The sequence below is a fragment of the Lepisosteus platostomus genome, chromosome 11 (genome assembly GCF_059453375.1).
Source record: "Lepisosteus platostomus isolate fLepPlt1 chromosome 11, fLepPlt1.hap1, whole genome shotgun sequence".
Taxonomy (NCBI): domain Eukaryota; kingdom Metazoa; phylum Chordata; class Actinopteri; order Semionotiformes; family Lepisosteidae; genus Lepisosteus; species Lepisosteus platostomus.
In genome coordinates, this window is record NC_142621.1 from 19,763,097 (window position 1) to 19,779,324 (window position 16,228).

Genomic DNA, 16,228 nt, shown 5'->3' on the forward strand with positions numbered 1-16,228 from the left:
CATTTTTGCAATTTACGTTGCATTGTCCAATGTTCTGTTTTAATACAGGCTAAAATACAGTTACAGTAGTCTAACCCAGTGGGCATTGATTCGTCGAATATACGTATATTTACGGCGAAAATACGGCTATACGTATATATACGTCGCCTCGATATATAGTAAATATAATAAATTAATTACTGCGAAAATAATTTACTTCGTGCACTGTGCAGAGTGCCGTATACTCCTAGTTGCGGCACACACGATACATACAGTAAAAAGCCTCAGGCACTGTGTTAGATGTGTTTTCGACGTTATATATGCGTTTATTCATGTCGTCGATTTTACGGTTGCAATTCGACGTTGATTATACGTCGAGGCGACGTATATATACGTATAGCCGTATTTTCGCCGTAAATATACGTATATTCGACGAATCAATGCCCACAGCTTGGCATACAAGGGTTTTGCGGAGGGGGTCTTGCCACCTGCCTGAAAAAAAACTGTAAAATGTTTGAGTGCCTATAGAGTTTCTATTTTTATTTTCTTGACAAAAGTTGATACCATTTTCTGGACACCCCGTCCCCCATCAGTGCGCGGTGCCCGGGGAAAAATCTGTAGGGGGGCGTCTGAAATTCTGAGGGGGGGTGATATTTCGGTTGAAACGGAGCTGTACGGTGCAGCTACCCAAATGAAATCTCGCAGCTATGCCATTGATTAGTGCTTCATGATAGAAGATAACGACTAGCAATCTGGTATTTGCGATGAAGTTCAGTTTCACATTTTTCGTCACTCTCACGGTTTGTATTGCCTGGAGCGAAAAGTACCATAAGCGTTCATTTTTGCAGCTACATGGATGTTCTGAATCGTTAAGAAAAAAATGTTGTAAAACCAACAGAAAGCACAGTCTGCTATAACTAGTCCTAGTTATATAACGATATCAAGTATAATGATAAACTACTGCAAGGAATCGGTCCACCTGAGCAAACAGGATCGTAATGTTGACACTCAATAACGACACTGATATGTGCAGTTCCTGGACGGATAGCCCTCCTGCCCATCAAACAGACTGAGTGACTGTTTGTGTCATTTAGTGTTGTCTGACCATTGACAAAGTACAACAATTTTTTTAGGGCGCAAATTAAGTTAGGTAAATCTTTTTGCCCAAAACTGAAGGGGCGACATTCCCCCCTCCCCCCGTGATGCCAGGCCTGTCCCCATCCTATTCCATAATGTCATTATATATAATACCATACAACAGTGACCGATCCTTACTAACTGCATGCGTTAAAATTGCACATCAGCTCATAGCAGGGGGCACATAGCCGCGATGTATTATCAATGTTAAATTTCAACCATAATATCGACAACATTAATAAACGCATACGTTGAGAAAATATCAAACCCAGCATATTTTCCGGTTATATACCACAATGCATTGCTAGTATTCGTTGGTCACCATTTTGGACACGTTTTTCAAACGTAGAAGTATATCCGCAAATATCTCAGCAATCCTCTTTTGACGAGTAAGTATGAACAATAATAATACTCTCTGAATACATACAGATCTTTCTTAATATTATTTTGATTAAAATAGTAAGTGAATAAGCAAAAAAATGGCACATAAAATAGTGTGAATGGGGAAGACGACACAAAATCGTTTTGCCGTTTCTCTTATTCTTATTCTATGTTGTACTTTCAAACTTTGGGTACTCTTTAATTAGGACAGACTTTATTGCTCAACTGCTATGATGCAAGCCAAATTTTATACATTTATTTCAGCTTTGAGCTTAGTAAACCGTTCATTTTTTAGATTATACTAAAGAAGATATTAATCATCATTTATTTGGGAAGTAATATTATATAATTTTCTCATAGCTACGGTGCTGAAGTCCCACCCTACATCAACAGAAAAAGAAATAAAGGAGCACGCAATGTGTTACTTGAAGAATGCATATGCAAGGCAGGGGGCCAGGAGATCTGGACACTGAAAATAATTGGTTTTTGGTTCTAACTGATAGGACAATTAGACAGGGTTTGCAAATAGTGGACAAAAATCGTCTTAACTTCCATTGTAATATTTATTTTTTCTTGGAAATATAGAAGTTGTACATTTTAAAATGTATATTTGAATCAAAATGTGGTTTTGAGTTAGTGTATTAATGTAATTAGTTTTGTGTTTGTCATGACTATACTGTATATTGCCATGTTACCAGAATTTGTAGCTGAAGTTTAAGACTAGTTGTGTTTTTTATGATTATTGCCCATATGTTGATTGTTGATTGATTGTATACAATGTATAATTTGAAATACATATGTTTCAGGTGTGAATGTGTATTTTCAGAATAAATTTCTAAACCTAATCATTGGCTTGGTTTACTTGTTTCTACACCTATAAAATCTATCTTTGATGTATAATAGACCTCTACCCATATACGTATAATAGACCTCTACCCATATACGTATAATAGACCTCTAAAGTTATCCGTATAATAGGCCTCTAACCATATACGTATAATAGACCTCTAAAGTTATCCGTATAATAGACCTCTAACCATATACGTATAATAGACCTCTAACCATATACGTATAATAGTCCTCTAAATTTATCCGTATAATAGAACTCCAACCATTTATGTATAATGAACGTCTAAACATAGACGTATAATTGACGTATAACTTTAGACGTATATTAGAATTTCATTCTAGACGAATTGTAGACCACATTTAGACGTCTAAGGTATGCGTTTAATAGACGTATATTATACGTCTTTTGCCCACTGGGAAGCTTTATCAGCCTATTTAAAATATTTTTTTTGAATCCCCGGCGGATCACACTCCATAGGAATCAGCGCTTTTATACAGTATATCGCCTTTAAACACATATATTTAAACGCATTTACGATTTAAATCAAAACGCGATTCAAATCAATATAAATGTATATTTTGTAACACATAGGTGACTATTCATTGTTATTAAAAAGACTTAAATTCGATCATGTCGTGATATTTAGAAATATAAATTTGTTTGGTGCGAGTGAGGTTTTATTTAATCTCTGACCAAGGGAAACGTTTCATTTTTTCAAAGAAATGTTTGTTAAAAAATAAAGTCATAGTTCCATGGGATTCAATCACAGACCATGTGACATGGGAGTCAGGAAACTAACACACAGCGCCACCGGATTTAATAATGCAATAAAAACGCTATAAAATAATGTGACTAGGCACAGAAAAAGTTTACAGCACAGTACAATAATAAATGCTGACCATGACTTTAGAAGCATAAATTACCTTACACTCAATTTAAACACAAGCTGTCTTTCTGTATGAACCTCTAAGCTGGTTCATACAGAAAATGTAGAAATGCATTAGCCTGATTATGATTAAAAAACACATAATTAAACACGCGTTTGCGATTTAAATCAGAACACGATTTAAATCAATATAAATGTTTATATTGTAACGCATACTGTCCAGCCTCCATTTCTCTATAAAAATTTACTCTGTTGCACACACACACACAATAGAAGCAGGAACCGCTGCCAGAAGGGAAGAAGGTGACTATTCATTGTTATCAAAAATGACTTAGAATCGATCATGTTGCGATATTTTGAAATATAAAAGTCAATTGATTGTCCATAATATCGCTATTCTATTTTTTCGAAGAAATGTTTGTTAAAAGAAAAGTCCAGCACCAGCTGGGTTCGAACACACAACCTGTGCGTTGTTAGTCATGCACCTAGACCAGTAGGCTACAGGGGAACTTGCATGAACAGGGAGGCAAAACAGCCTTACACAGCCCTGTCGCAGCACACGAATATAATCATACCGTTATTAAATTCTTTAGATACGCGATTCCATATTATATTCCCTTTTAATCAAATTCTAAAAGTATGCTTGTTGACTCCGGTATCGCGTTAGTTAAAGACTTCGAAGCTTAAAATGTTTAGGGAGAAATGGAATACTGGTGTGTATTTTTTTCTTTAAAGTACCAAGACCAGCTATATACTGTATGTTTATGTTCCAAAATTAATATCGTTTATGGCCTTCACACGCGTTGCAGTATGCTCCTATTCTTTTTATGCTCAGCTACTAAGATTTCCCTTCAGTGGTAAAATTCAATATCTACAACGGGCACAGTAAAGACGTTTACAGTAAGTCTTTCTACGACAGACCAACGGACCACGAGTGCCCCTGTCGGTCAACCAATCACGAACCGCGCCATCTTGCGTCATGATACGCGATACCGCAGCCAATTACCTGCGGTACGTGTCTGTACTGCGCACTTTGAATGGCTGCATCTGTACGATTGCTCCGTGGGCCAGTCCTCTAGGCGGTGCACGGTCAGCCAGGCACTTCGGCTCCGCGAAAATTCTGCAGCGACTCCAGGGCCACTTCTCTTGGTCTCTGTCACCGGAACGTGATGCATTTCTGCCGCACGCGTGGAGTTTGCGTCGCTCAGAAGGGCCATCCCAATATGAGTGAGGGTGGACATACTGGGCCCGTTTCTGCACACTAAGGCAGGCAACCACTACATCCTGGTGGCCATGGATTATTTTGCAAAGTAGCCTGAGATTTACACCCTCCGGCCGAGGCCCTGGTGGAGGGAATATTCGCCAGGCTGTGGGTGCCGGAGGACATCCACAGTGACCATCCACCTGGGGATTTAGAAAATGCAGACCACCCCGCTGCATCCCGCAGCATCCCGGCCTTACACCCCGACTGTAAGACCAAACACAACACCAACCCCATCATCAAGTTTGCCGATGACACCACAGTTGTAGGTCTGATCACAGACAATGATGAGAGGGCCTACAGGGAAGAGGTCAATCTCCTTACAATGTGGTGTGAAGACAACAACCTCACCCTCAACGTCAGCAAAACCAAGGAGCTGATCGTTGATTTCAGGAAACTGCAAAACGGACATGCCCCTATCCACATCAACAGGACTGAAGTGGAAAGGGTCAGTAACTTTAAATTCCTTGGCGTCCATATCACCGAGGACCTCACATGGTCTCTCAATGCCACCTGTCTGATCAAGAAAGCGCAACAGTGCCTGTACTTCCTAAGACGGTTGAAGAAGGCTAAGATATGGTGGATGCTGCACATTGGTGGTGGTGGAGGGGAGACCCCATTACCTGTAAAGCGCTTTGAGTGGAGTGTCCAGAAAAAGCGCTATAGAAGTGTAAGCAATTATTATTATTATTATTATTATTATTATTATTATTATTATTATATGTCCCCAGATGCTCACTAACTTTTACAGATGCACTACAGAAAGCACACTGATAGGCTGCATCACAGTGTGGTATGGCAAGTGCAGTACTGCTGACCACAAAGCCCTACAGCGGGTGGTGAAAACTGCCCAGTCCATCACTGGGGTTACCCTCCCATCTATACAGGACATTTATGACAGATGGTGCTTGAGGAAAGCTCTAAGCATCATCAAAGACCCCACACACCCCAGCTACAGACTGTATGACCTTCTACCATCTGGAAAACGGTACCGGAGCATTCGGGCCTGGATTACCATACTCAGAGACAGTTTTTACCCCCGCACTATCAAACTAATAAACTCCCAGTCTCTCTCACTCTCACCTCACCTCTCACCTATGATCTGAGCCTCACAGTGCCTTCTTTCTTACCAAAAACTCAAATACACATTGAAATCTACCTCTACCTTACATGTCAAAAAGCTCACTCCAGATAATTTCTATCCCTTTATTTCATTCTGTTGATGCATGTTTTTCCACACCTGATGAAGCGGTATTTTGATCTGCGCTGCAGGGGGACCCCCTTCAGACCGGGGGGGACCTTGTCTGGGTCTACAGCCCGCAGCTGGTGCCGGCATGGAAAGGACCTGGGGTGTCTGGCTCGGGAAACGAAGATGGGTAGTGGTCCTGCACTGAGAACGACATGCTCCCTTCAGGGGGTGTGAGGGGGCACTCAAACGTGAGGGTGCGGAGGAGCCCGGGGAGCAGCCAGGTCCAGATTTCACAGGGGCAGGGGGGGACCGAGGGTGCGGATTGACTGACTCCATCTCGACGCAACAGGTGGACTCGCGGGGTGCCGCAGAGGCTGGAAAATTAAGTGTGCAGCCTTGTCTGGTCCCACCGACGTCTCAGGTGGGTGCAGTGTGGCATCCTCGCCTGGCATTGCAGTAGAAGAGCATCCGGCTAGTGTGTGTGTGGCAAAAGACAGGACTGGAGTAATAGTGGCCAGGGCAGGGACTAGGGGAGTCACTGGCCAGTGCCGCTGACCAATTGTGGAAAGGGTGACAACAATTGTAAGATCACCCCAGTTTATGTAGTTTCCCCGGTTTTGCACCCCCTTTTATACCTGTACCCACTTAGCACCCTATACCTATGTATGTGTGCCCCAAATGACCCTATTGTGTTGTACCCTTTTTCTTTTGAGTTTTCTCCCTTCTTGTTGCTGCTGTGCTGATATACGTGTATTTCACAATAAAAGCGCTTGCGCTGTCTAAAGAGCCTGAATTCCTGTCGTTCGTTTTCACCGAACCAGCCGCGCTACAGAAACCAAGAAATGCGTTGTAAAGACGGATAAATAAGAAGTCGTACAATAAACGTCTACCAAATACAACATTTTGTGTGGAGACTTGTTTGCACCTGCAATTGTTTCAGAAAAACTTTGCAAATAAAGTAACAGAATTTCGCCGAATATTGAAGAAAAATGAAGTGTTTTGCAGGCAATTATGTTTGCTAATTAGAAAGCAAAAACTATCGTACGAAAAACGTTTTGTACAAGTCAGTTGCATTATTTGTTGCATTATTTTAACCAGTACACTAGAAAATACAATACATATTCAGTGCTGTGTGAAAACGTGTCTTCATTTGCACATATTTGTCGGGGACATTGCTTTTCAGGTGGATAGTCTATTGTATGGAAAAAAAACTATTTTATACTGAGATGCAAGTGTCTTGCAAATTATCGAGAAATATGCTGTAAAGAGAAATAACCAAAAAGCCCTACGAAAATAAACTACCAAATATACCATTTAAAGAGAAGAACTGTTTGAAAGTAAAGCTTTGTCAGAGACGTATTACAAATATAGTAACAAAGAATTCCCGTTTTGCCAGCTCATTGTGTTTTCTATTCAGAAAGCAAGACAATCGCATAAGAAACATGTTTTGTAGATCTAAACAATTATAGCACCATTTTCACAACTACGCTAGAAAATACAACACATGCTCAATTTTGTATTACAATGTGTCTGAATTCGTTCATACGTCTACAAAACATTGCTTTTCGGATGGAGAGTTAATCGGTCGTATCGCAACTCTATTTCTGCTAACAAGTGTCTGCAATACATACAGTGACAATAAATTAGTATTTAGAATCCCGAGGAAGCTTTAAGAGCTGGAAAAATATTCGGGCACTTTGTAGGCCACCCTTAGGCGAGATTACTATATTTGTTTCTATGGACACGCGAGGACCGCCACACGGCGTCCATAGAAACGAGGAAGTCAGAGAGTAAAACAGCGAATGCAAAATGAATTAATTTAGGTAAAAAAGATAAATCATAATGGTTTTACAGATGCTTTTTAGCGAAGAAACGTTTCGTCAAATGTCTGCTTACTTAAAAATGATTATATCTTTAAGTTATCAATCGAGTATAAAGGTTTTTAATATCAAAATCGTAATGCTGTTGTAACTACATAACTTGCACGGCGACGAGTGAAAGCAATATGTTTTCTTGGCGTTTGGATTACTATTTCGTGTAAAATTAAAATACAGTATTTTGTTGAGACCAGGGCTTGGAAATACAAATGTAATTTAACGATTTTTTTATTCCTTAGAAGCAATCACTTTCAAGTTTATCTAGGTGGCTGACAAGAAAGCAGTCTGTTACAAATGTCTATAAAGCAACCATCCACTCCTTCGCCACCAACGGTGCCAAAGACAAAGGATCGAAGGATCAAGCACAGCCAGTCTATGTCTATAGCAGAGCGCGACAGAGGTAACTGCTTTGCACCACAGCTTTTTTAAAACTTTCATAAGACGTGTTACCTATACCTTCAGTCTTTCAGCCTTCATTTATAGAAGAAATACTTTTTCTGTAGACCTTTTTGATTGAGACAAAGATATTGTACGGATCACAGTGTCTCTTTAGTATGTACATTGGCTTCAAAGACAACACTGAGAGTATACTCATCCATGGTACCAAAGCTGATACCGTTGCTTATTTAAAGAAGCAGCAGAATTACATTCTTAAGTTAGCTACTAGCAAACAAACAAGCTGGATTGGCTGAACAGCCAGACCAATATGACTTTAATATTTAGCTTTTCACTCTATGTTTCCTACTGTGTGTTCAAGTGATGTAACTCAGAAGAAATAAACATATTTGTCATAGTCCTCTCCACAAGTGATTTCTACTCAGGGTGAATTTACAGTAACTTTGCAAGAGCTTAATCAGATAATATGGGCACATGCTGTATGTAGGCATAACAAAATATATTGTATTTTTATAATATAACAGCTACATCAAATGTTAACTTTTGTTACTTTAGCTTCCACTGTCAGACACGAAGCTACCTCAAATGCAATTAAATTTGCAATGTTCCGCTCAGGTACTTCACTGAACGCATTTCCATTAGGTAAAGTCCATTAGGCCCTGGGTTCAGTTTTACTCATGGTGCCTTCTGAGTGGAATCTACTGTACATGTTCTCCGTGCATCCATGAGGGTTTTCTCCAGGTGCTCTAGTTCTCTTCCACACTCCAAAAACTGTGCAATATTTACAGCATAACCTTACTGTTGTGATGTGTCTGAGTTGACCCACCCATGTGGGTGTGTAATCCTTTTTTGCACTTTGTGGCTTTGGTTCATTATGACTCTGTGAGGATAAAGTGAAGTTATTGTTATTTATCCATGAATTTTGCAAGTTGCTAGTTTGTATAAATGCATTCTCAGTACATTACATATAACTGTAGTATATTATGATTGATTTCTCTGTTGTGTTTTGTGAGCAGAGCTTGCAGAACTGAAGAAGAAATTGGTGCTGCTTGAACCCACAAATCCCATACCCACATCCCTGAAGAATGACTTCATCCCAGATGAGATTCTCCTTACTCTCACATCTACAGTCAAACCCTCCAGTCCTACCCACGTTCTGGGACCTCCTAGGATCACAAGGACACCAAAGGAATTCAAGGTTCCCCATACCTGCTCACCATGACCATGATTTTATTTATTCATAAATAGGAAAAGGTTGTCTCACATTTCCTCAGAATAACATCTGGAAAAATGTTTCTTGACTGGTGAAGCTTGCATAGTGTTAGACTCTACACCTGAATCCTTAGAAACATATAAGAGGAAAAGAAGTATTTGGTGAAAGAAGTGTAGCTTGTTGTTGTTCATTCGGTTTTGTGAAGTTTCTTAATTTTGCATAGAAAGTAATTGGTTGTTATTCCTGAAACTTGTTTAGTCATCCTAAGGGGGCAATTTTTCTCCTGGGTTTTTTTGAGGCAGTAGTTTTTGTAGGAAGTACAGATCCAGCCATTCAATTGCGTGAGGTACGCTGCGTTAAAACACGGTGGGCAAGGCACCAGGTGGAGCTAATAAAGTTTAATGTCTCATGTACAGCATTTAAACTGTCACCAGAAAACACCCGGTTTCAAATCCCAGTCACTACTGAGAGACAATCTTTTTCCAATTAAGAATTTAAGTTGTATATTCTTTAGACTTTTAATAATTTTAAACTGGGTATTACAGCATGTTAATCATTAAACATTAAAAAGTCGGTATATTTTATAAAAGCAAGATTGCTCAGTTGGACAAAAGTACACAACTTTACACCTTTATCATAAATATTTTAATTATGCATAAATATTTTAGTCTTTAACTTGGTTACTTACATGGGTTCTGGTTTAAACGTGCTTGTTCTAAAATTATTAATAAGCTTATTTTCTGTACTTCATAAAAAGTTATAACATTTTATCCTTTTCTAAGAATACATTGTAAGAACACCACTTGCTGTTATTGTGAAAAGATAAATGTTGTAGTGATTTTACATCACTTGATAGTTATATTAATATGGAATCGTGTAACTAAGCAGCTAAAGTATCACAAGTGGACGTTTTGGAAACATTTTGACATTTGCTTCTTTAAAAAAAAAAAAAACTTCTATTGTCCTTGTAGTGGTAATGAGCACTGTCATCTAATGAGCTGCACCCAGGCAGTTCAAAGCGTGTTCAGAGCATTACTTTCTCATAGAGCTGAATGCATAAAAATAGTCCACTATTATAGCTTAATTTGAACATGATCTGTCTCTTTCAGGTTTACACCCGAATTTAGAAAATCTGTATTTTGTCTTAATCCAAATGTCAGCAACCAGTAATCAGCCAACAATTTAACTTGAATTTATTTAAAAAAAGTTTAACCTGTACTATATAGTACACTGCCTGGAATTGAATCTGGTCCATCAGCGTCATTCAACAGGGAATCAGCTGAATTAATTATTGTAAAGGATACGGCTGATATTACAGGTTGTGCAAGCCGGTTCCCAGCGCAATGATGTCATCATCATCATGGTGGTGGGCCAACCTGAGGTGTCGGAGCGGCAAGGGCAGAAACCTATGAGAACTCAAAAACATTACATTATTATACCTGATGGTTTAAGGATTTCTTCACGGCAATCTTTAAATTAAACAAGGGAGGGTGGAAGGATTATTTTTTACAATTGCCAGTAATCAGGGAACAGCTTAAACATGATGGGCAAACAATTTTTTTTATTTTAAGAATCTAAATCCAAAATAAGATACAATGAAGTGTTCCTGCCTAACTCAAACATTGCATGACTTTTAAACCTGTAAATAACTGGTTTAGATAGTTAAAAACAACGTTTATGCATGACAAATGGGTGATTTTTCTTCCTCGTGATCAGCTAAGAATCTTTGTGTACGCTGTAAGATTTTTACTTTTTAATTAAATGTTTAAAATACTTGAATTTCATAAACGTTGTTCTGATTTAATACCTCTTGATAGTAATATTAATATGGAGTTGTGTAACTAAGCAGCTAAAATATCACAACAGGGCATTTTGGAAACATTTGACATTCGTTTTTAAAAATAAAATATATTGTTGTCCTTATAGTGGTAATAGGCAATGGACTGTCATGTAGTACGCTGCACCCAAGTGGTTCAAAGCCCATTTAGAGAATTACTATTACTATTATAGCTTGTTGTTCGCTACGGTGTAAGTGTGTGTATCTGGATTAATTATTATAAGTGATGGTTATGTAATTTAGGATTTCTTCACGCAATTCTTTAAGTTAAAGGAGGGAAAAGGGTTATATTTACATGTTGTGTATCACTTCTTCTTCTATTTGTAAAAACATTCCAATTTAAATGCAATACGAAATATATTATTAATAATATTGCAACAAATTCCGATTCTTGGGCTTGTACCCTCGCTGCTCCTGCCCCAGTTCGCCCTTCACTGCATGGGCTCGAACCCAGGTCACCTGTAGCTGAGCTACAGAAGACCTCCTTCAGCACCAGCAGCCAGCAGCCCTGTTATGCACAGTGGAACAGAGGGCTGTACTGTCTTCACGCTGCAACCGGCTTGTACTATCTGTATGCCTGTCATTCATTACAATATTAATAATGAATGACCATGGACGAGCTGTAAACTGAAGAGAAAACATGTTGAGTCTTGTCTTTTCAGCTTGGAATTTAACCTTTGCAGCGATCCTTTTAGCTATATTTTTTACATAGCCGGGTATGAGTAAAAATAGATTGGATTAATAACTGGAGTAAGAAAATATATTTTTACATATACTTTGAAACCATACAGCTTTGGAACAGCGCGAGGTGAGACCCGGCTGGGAGAGGGGGCGGTATTTTGATTATTCACTACAAAACTATAATGAGTCCCTGAGGCATACCGTTCAAATTTCAGAATTATATAAAAGATAAACCTTTGTTGAGTTTGCATGAGAGAAAAGGTACCTTTTTTTAGAAGTCATGTACTGCTTGCAAAGCAGCAGAGTTTTAGAAACAGCTAATTTGGCTTGAAGAATTTAGAATCTGTCTGTACTGTAGCTTTATTTAATTGAGCAGAAAGTCACCTTGCTCTTACAAGCGGCTCTGTTAATCAGAGTTTGTGTTAACACACCCACACCCATTTGAATGAGATTTAATCAACTTTGTCTTTCAGTGAAAAAAATGACCGCGGTCACTTTTCCTTCCCCCCTGGTGCGAGGTGATAATGTAGAAAATGTTTTTTTTTATTTTACTGGGAGTGTAAACATTGAGTGAGCACTGGGGCGTACAGTGAGACTAACACAGTGAGATTACTGAGATGGATATTTTTAGTACATATGCTGACAAATATCTGAATTTTTGCGAGATAAAAGTGTATCCAGCTGTGAATCAGCTACGTGACCTTGCCCCCGTGAAATTGTGAGAAAGTGGTTTTAGTGGGCCGCGTTACTCACAGTGAAGTGACCGTTGAGTGTTTTAATACATTGTACAGTATAACAGTATATAGCAAGTATGTTGTTTTTAATCGCTATTCTTGCAAGTACATTTTGTATTCAATTTGCTTCTGTGTGTTAGCTGGTGGGCAAACGTTCAAGGTGAAAATTCTTCAACAAGGAGTGTACCTTTAAAGCGGCGAAAACAGCACCAAACGTTTTCGTCTCTGTATGTTGCTCAAGCCATTTTAGTCATAGAGGTGGGAGGAAGCCTCCCCCCTCCCCCTTCCCTCTGCCTGCCTGACTTGTTCCCATTTTTAACCATTCTGTGTCCAAATTGCAGCGTGTGAGGAGAGACATAAAAAAAGTGAATCCTGGTTTAATTTTAAATTATATTTTACCTTGATTTTTTATTTTATAAGTTTGTATTTGACTTATTTTTTGATAGTCAGATTTAACATATGTTTGAACACAGTCTTGCAAATTAATGCTTTTACAAGATGTGGAAGTGCAACAATTTATCACAGTTCGAATTTTAATACGAATTATTGATTACTAATAGTTTATGCAACAGACGCCTGGCTTTATTTTCCAGCAGCCATATCACCCTGCAACTCAGAACTGGCAACCCACTAAAGCTAAGCACGTGTGAGGCTAGTCAGTACCTGGATGGGAGACGTCCTGGGTAAAATTAAGGTTGCTGCTGGAAGAGGTATTAGTGGGGCCAGCAGGGGGTGCTCACCCTGCGGTCCATGTGGGTCCTAATGCCCCAGTATAGTGACGGGGACACTATACTGTAAACAGGCACCGTCCTTCGGATGAGACGTAAACCAAGGTCCTGACTCTGTGGTCATTAAAAATCCCAGGGTGTTTCTCGAAAAAAAGAGTAGGGGTGTGGCCCTTATCAATCATGGCCTCCTAATAAAATGTATTTTTTTAAAAAATTAAAAACTATTAAGATGTATCACTTTCCCATGTGTAATTAGAGAGTACAATAAGCTCCTGCTTTGTTTAACTAGTGTTTCAATTATAAAACTTACTGATGAGAAAGCTATGTTTAATGATAATTAAAAGATTTCAAGTTAAAAAAAAATATTTACATTCCATTATTAAGTTTTAAAGGCAAACACAACTCAGTGCCATAAACACTGCAAGCTGCAAGCTGCAGATCGGTCTTCTTACGGTCTTCTTCTCTCACTGAGCTCAGTGGGTGCGCTATTTTCTCAGCTACCTGCTAAGTTGCTTCACACCATGGAAAGACAGGAGAATGAGAGTGATTGTACTGTATCTGTACGAAGTGTGTGTTACGTTTACAAAATTAAAGTGTTTAAAATGTTTAATTAAAAAGTTTAAAAAATGTATATGGGTTTTAAAATCATGCGATGTTTTAGGCAGACACATTGTTTTCTTATTTTTAATTTTCTTTAAAATTAAAAGCATCAGTTGGCCATCGTGCCACACAATATTATGTTACATTTTTATGTTTTTGAGAGACTTCAGAAGGCTTCAACTGATGCATAAAAAATATAACATCCTTGTGTTATGCCTTCTCGTGTTATGAAGTCATTTGCACCTGGGATCCGCTGTATTCAAACTAGGTACTAGATATTGTTTAAATAAAGGCTGTGAAAATTTTCACAAATCACAATCTTTAAACCTCTAGGTTGCAGGCTCGGTGTCATTTGTGCACAAAGTTATTGACATTTGAAACATCATGTCTCATAAATAGGAATTTTAATAAGCTCATTTTATGAAAACCAAAGAAAAAATGACTGAAACAGATACAAGAAGCTTGAAATTATTATTATTAAATTAATACTGTTAATAATGAGTAGACACATGATTATAGTTTCAGTGGTATTTTTAATACCGCTTTGTTATTCTCGATTCTACAATATATTCATTTTAAGGCTTGAGGCATCTGTTAAATTGCCCCACTGAATAAAGTGTTTTGAATTAAATGGGTTGAACAGTTGACATTATTCACGTTTGCTAATTTACTAATTTATTACTATAACTTAACATTGAATACGTTATAATATATACAAAAAAAAACCCAAAACATGTTAATATAGTGTACATAATAATTTACTTTTTAAAAAAAGTATTTGTTAGAAGAAAAACTTATGTTGTAAGCAGGTATTGAACCTGGATCATCTAGACAGAACCTCTATTGGCAAACCCGCTGCACCAACAGGCTGCTTGGAAACAGCTGAGACGAACAGCTTAAAAATGTTTTGAAAGTAATCATGCGTGAATGAGTGAAATTAAAAATAAAAGAAAAAGAACAAGTGGATTACAGTAATACTACCAGCTATATAAATACATATATATGTATTCTGCAATTTCCCTCACGGGATCAATAAAGTATCTATCTGTTTAGATCCTTAAATTAATATTGTTATTCATTTCTTTAGATAAGCAATTCCATATTATATTCCCTATTAATCAAATTCTAAAAATTATGTGTTTTTTTACTGCGATAACGAGTGCAAATAGTCATAGAAAAGGTTAAAACATTATTACTTTTTATGAAGTGTATAAACTTAATATAGTCAGAAGGAGCACGTAAAATATTTTCCAAAATAACCACGTTTGTAACCGAATGAAAGATTTTGATGCTTAAAATGTTTAGGAAGAAACCAGAAAAACACTGGTGTGTATTTTTTATTTAAACTACCAACACCAGCCATATACAGATGCAGCCATTCAAAACAAGCGGGCGATACCGGATTATTTTGTGGTGCGCTTTACGCAGTCTACCGCGAATTACCGTAAATTCTTGTATAGTACCGCAAGTAAAATAATAGTATCTTGAATTTCCGCAAGGTGGAGCTAATAAAGCTCAACCTCTCATGTTTGAGCTGTCGCCATCAAAGTCTTTAATGAAGATATTACTAATAGTATTAATAATGAATGACCTTGGACAAAATGTAAACTCAAAGTATTGCCCTGGTCCACATTCTTTTTTTCATTGACCGTCTTTGTAAAAGTAAAACCACAGCATTTCGCAATCACGCATTTGTTTCCAATCATGCAAAGTACAGTAATTTTTTTGAATCTCCGATTCACCATGCCTTTCACATGCTCCTAAAAGAGATTGTTTTAGGAACATAAACATATTACTGTATGCAAACTGTACTGTATACAGCAGTGGTTCTCAAACTGTGGTACGCGTACCGGCAGTGGTACGTGGCGTGCCGCCAGGTGGTACGCCAGATGACCCTGGAACTGTATTGCGTGCGCTGAAAAAATCGGGACGGGTTTTGTATTTTTATACGTGTCGAATACGCAGCCTACGTACTACGATACAGTGCGCACTAATACTTCAGTGGACACAAGAGATACTCTGTAATTCTATACCACTGTATAGGAATGCGTGCTACGGACGCAAGTGACCAATTGTATTTAAAAAAAGCTACTGTATCTCCAGCAAACAGGGATAAAGGAGAATGTGCGTGATTTTGGAACAATGCCAACGTTGTAAACACAGGAATGCATAGAAATGCATGCTACGAACGCTGGTAATCTTGTGAGCACAGGAAAGCGTGAAAAATAACAGAAAATTATTTAAGAACTGTTCTAAGTTAATTTGAGAAAAATACACCGAGCGTCTCTGTGTTTCTCTCCCATGCGCATGAAATAAATACTTAAAATAAACACTGAAATAAAAACGGAAACGTGGAAAAATGCAAGCTTGCGGATTGCTAAAGCAGGTAAGCCCCACACTATTATGTGTGGAGAAAAAGCTGCTGAACAGCTCGACCTGCTGCCCCCCCGAAAGACACAGTCATTCATAGAATTATTGA

The 16,228-nt window shown here is 38.2% G+C and overlaps 2 protein-coding genes across 5 annotated transcripts in view; one reads left to right on the forward strand and one right to left on the reverse strand.

Annotated features, from left to right (window-relative positions):
* The window catches only part of nphs2 (NPHS2 stomatin family member, podocin), an 85,325-nt gene that overhangs the window by 8,909 nt on the left and 60,188 nt on the right, over window positions 1-16,228 (reverse strand). The window lies entirely within an intron of this gene.
* axdnd1 (axonemal dynein light chain domain containing 1) overlaps window positions 7,422-16,228 on the forward strand; it is a 57,859-nt gene continuing 49,052 nt past the window's right edge. For 3 of the 4 annotated variants that reach the window (XM_088598790.1, XM_088598794.1, XM_088598793.1), the window contains exons 1-3: window positions 7,422-7,506; window positions 7,800-7,960; window positions 8,973-9,154. In XM_088598790.1, the coding sequence (XP_088454916.1) occupies window positions 7,855-7,960; window positions 8,973-9,154 (288 nt within the window). In that variant the 5' untranslated portion in view covers window positions 7,422-7,506; window positions 7,800-7,854. The remainder of the gene's footprint in view (window positions 7,507-7,799; window positions 7,961-8,972; window positions 9,155-16,228) is intronic. The other variant, XM_088598792.1, reaches the window with a different exon arrangement.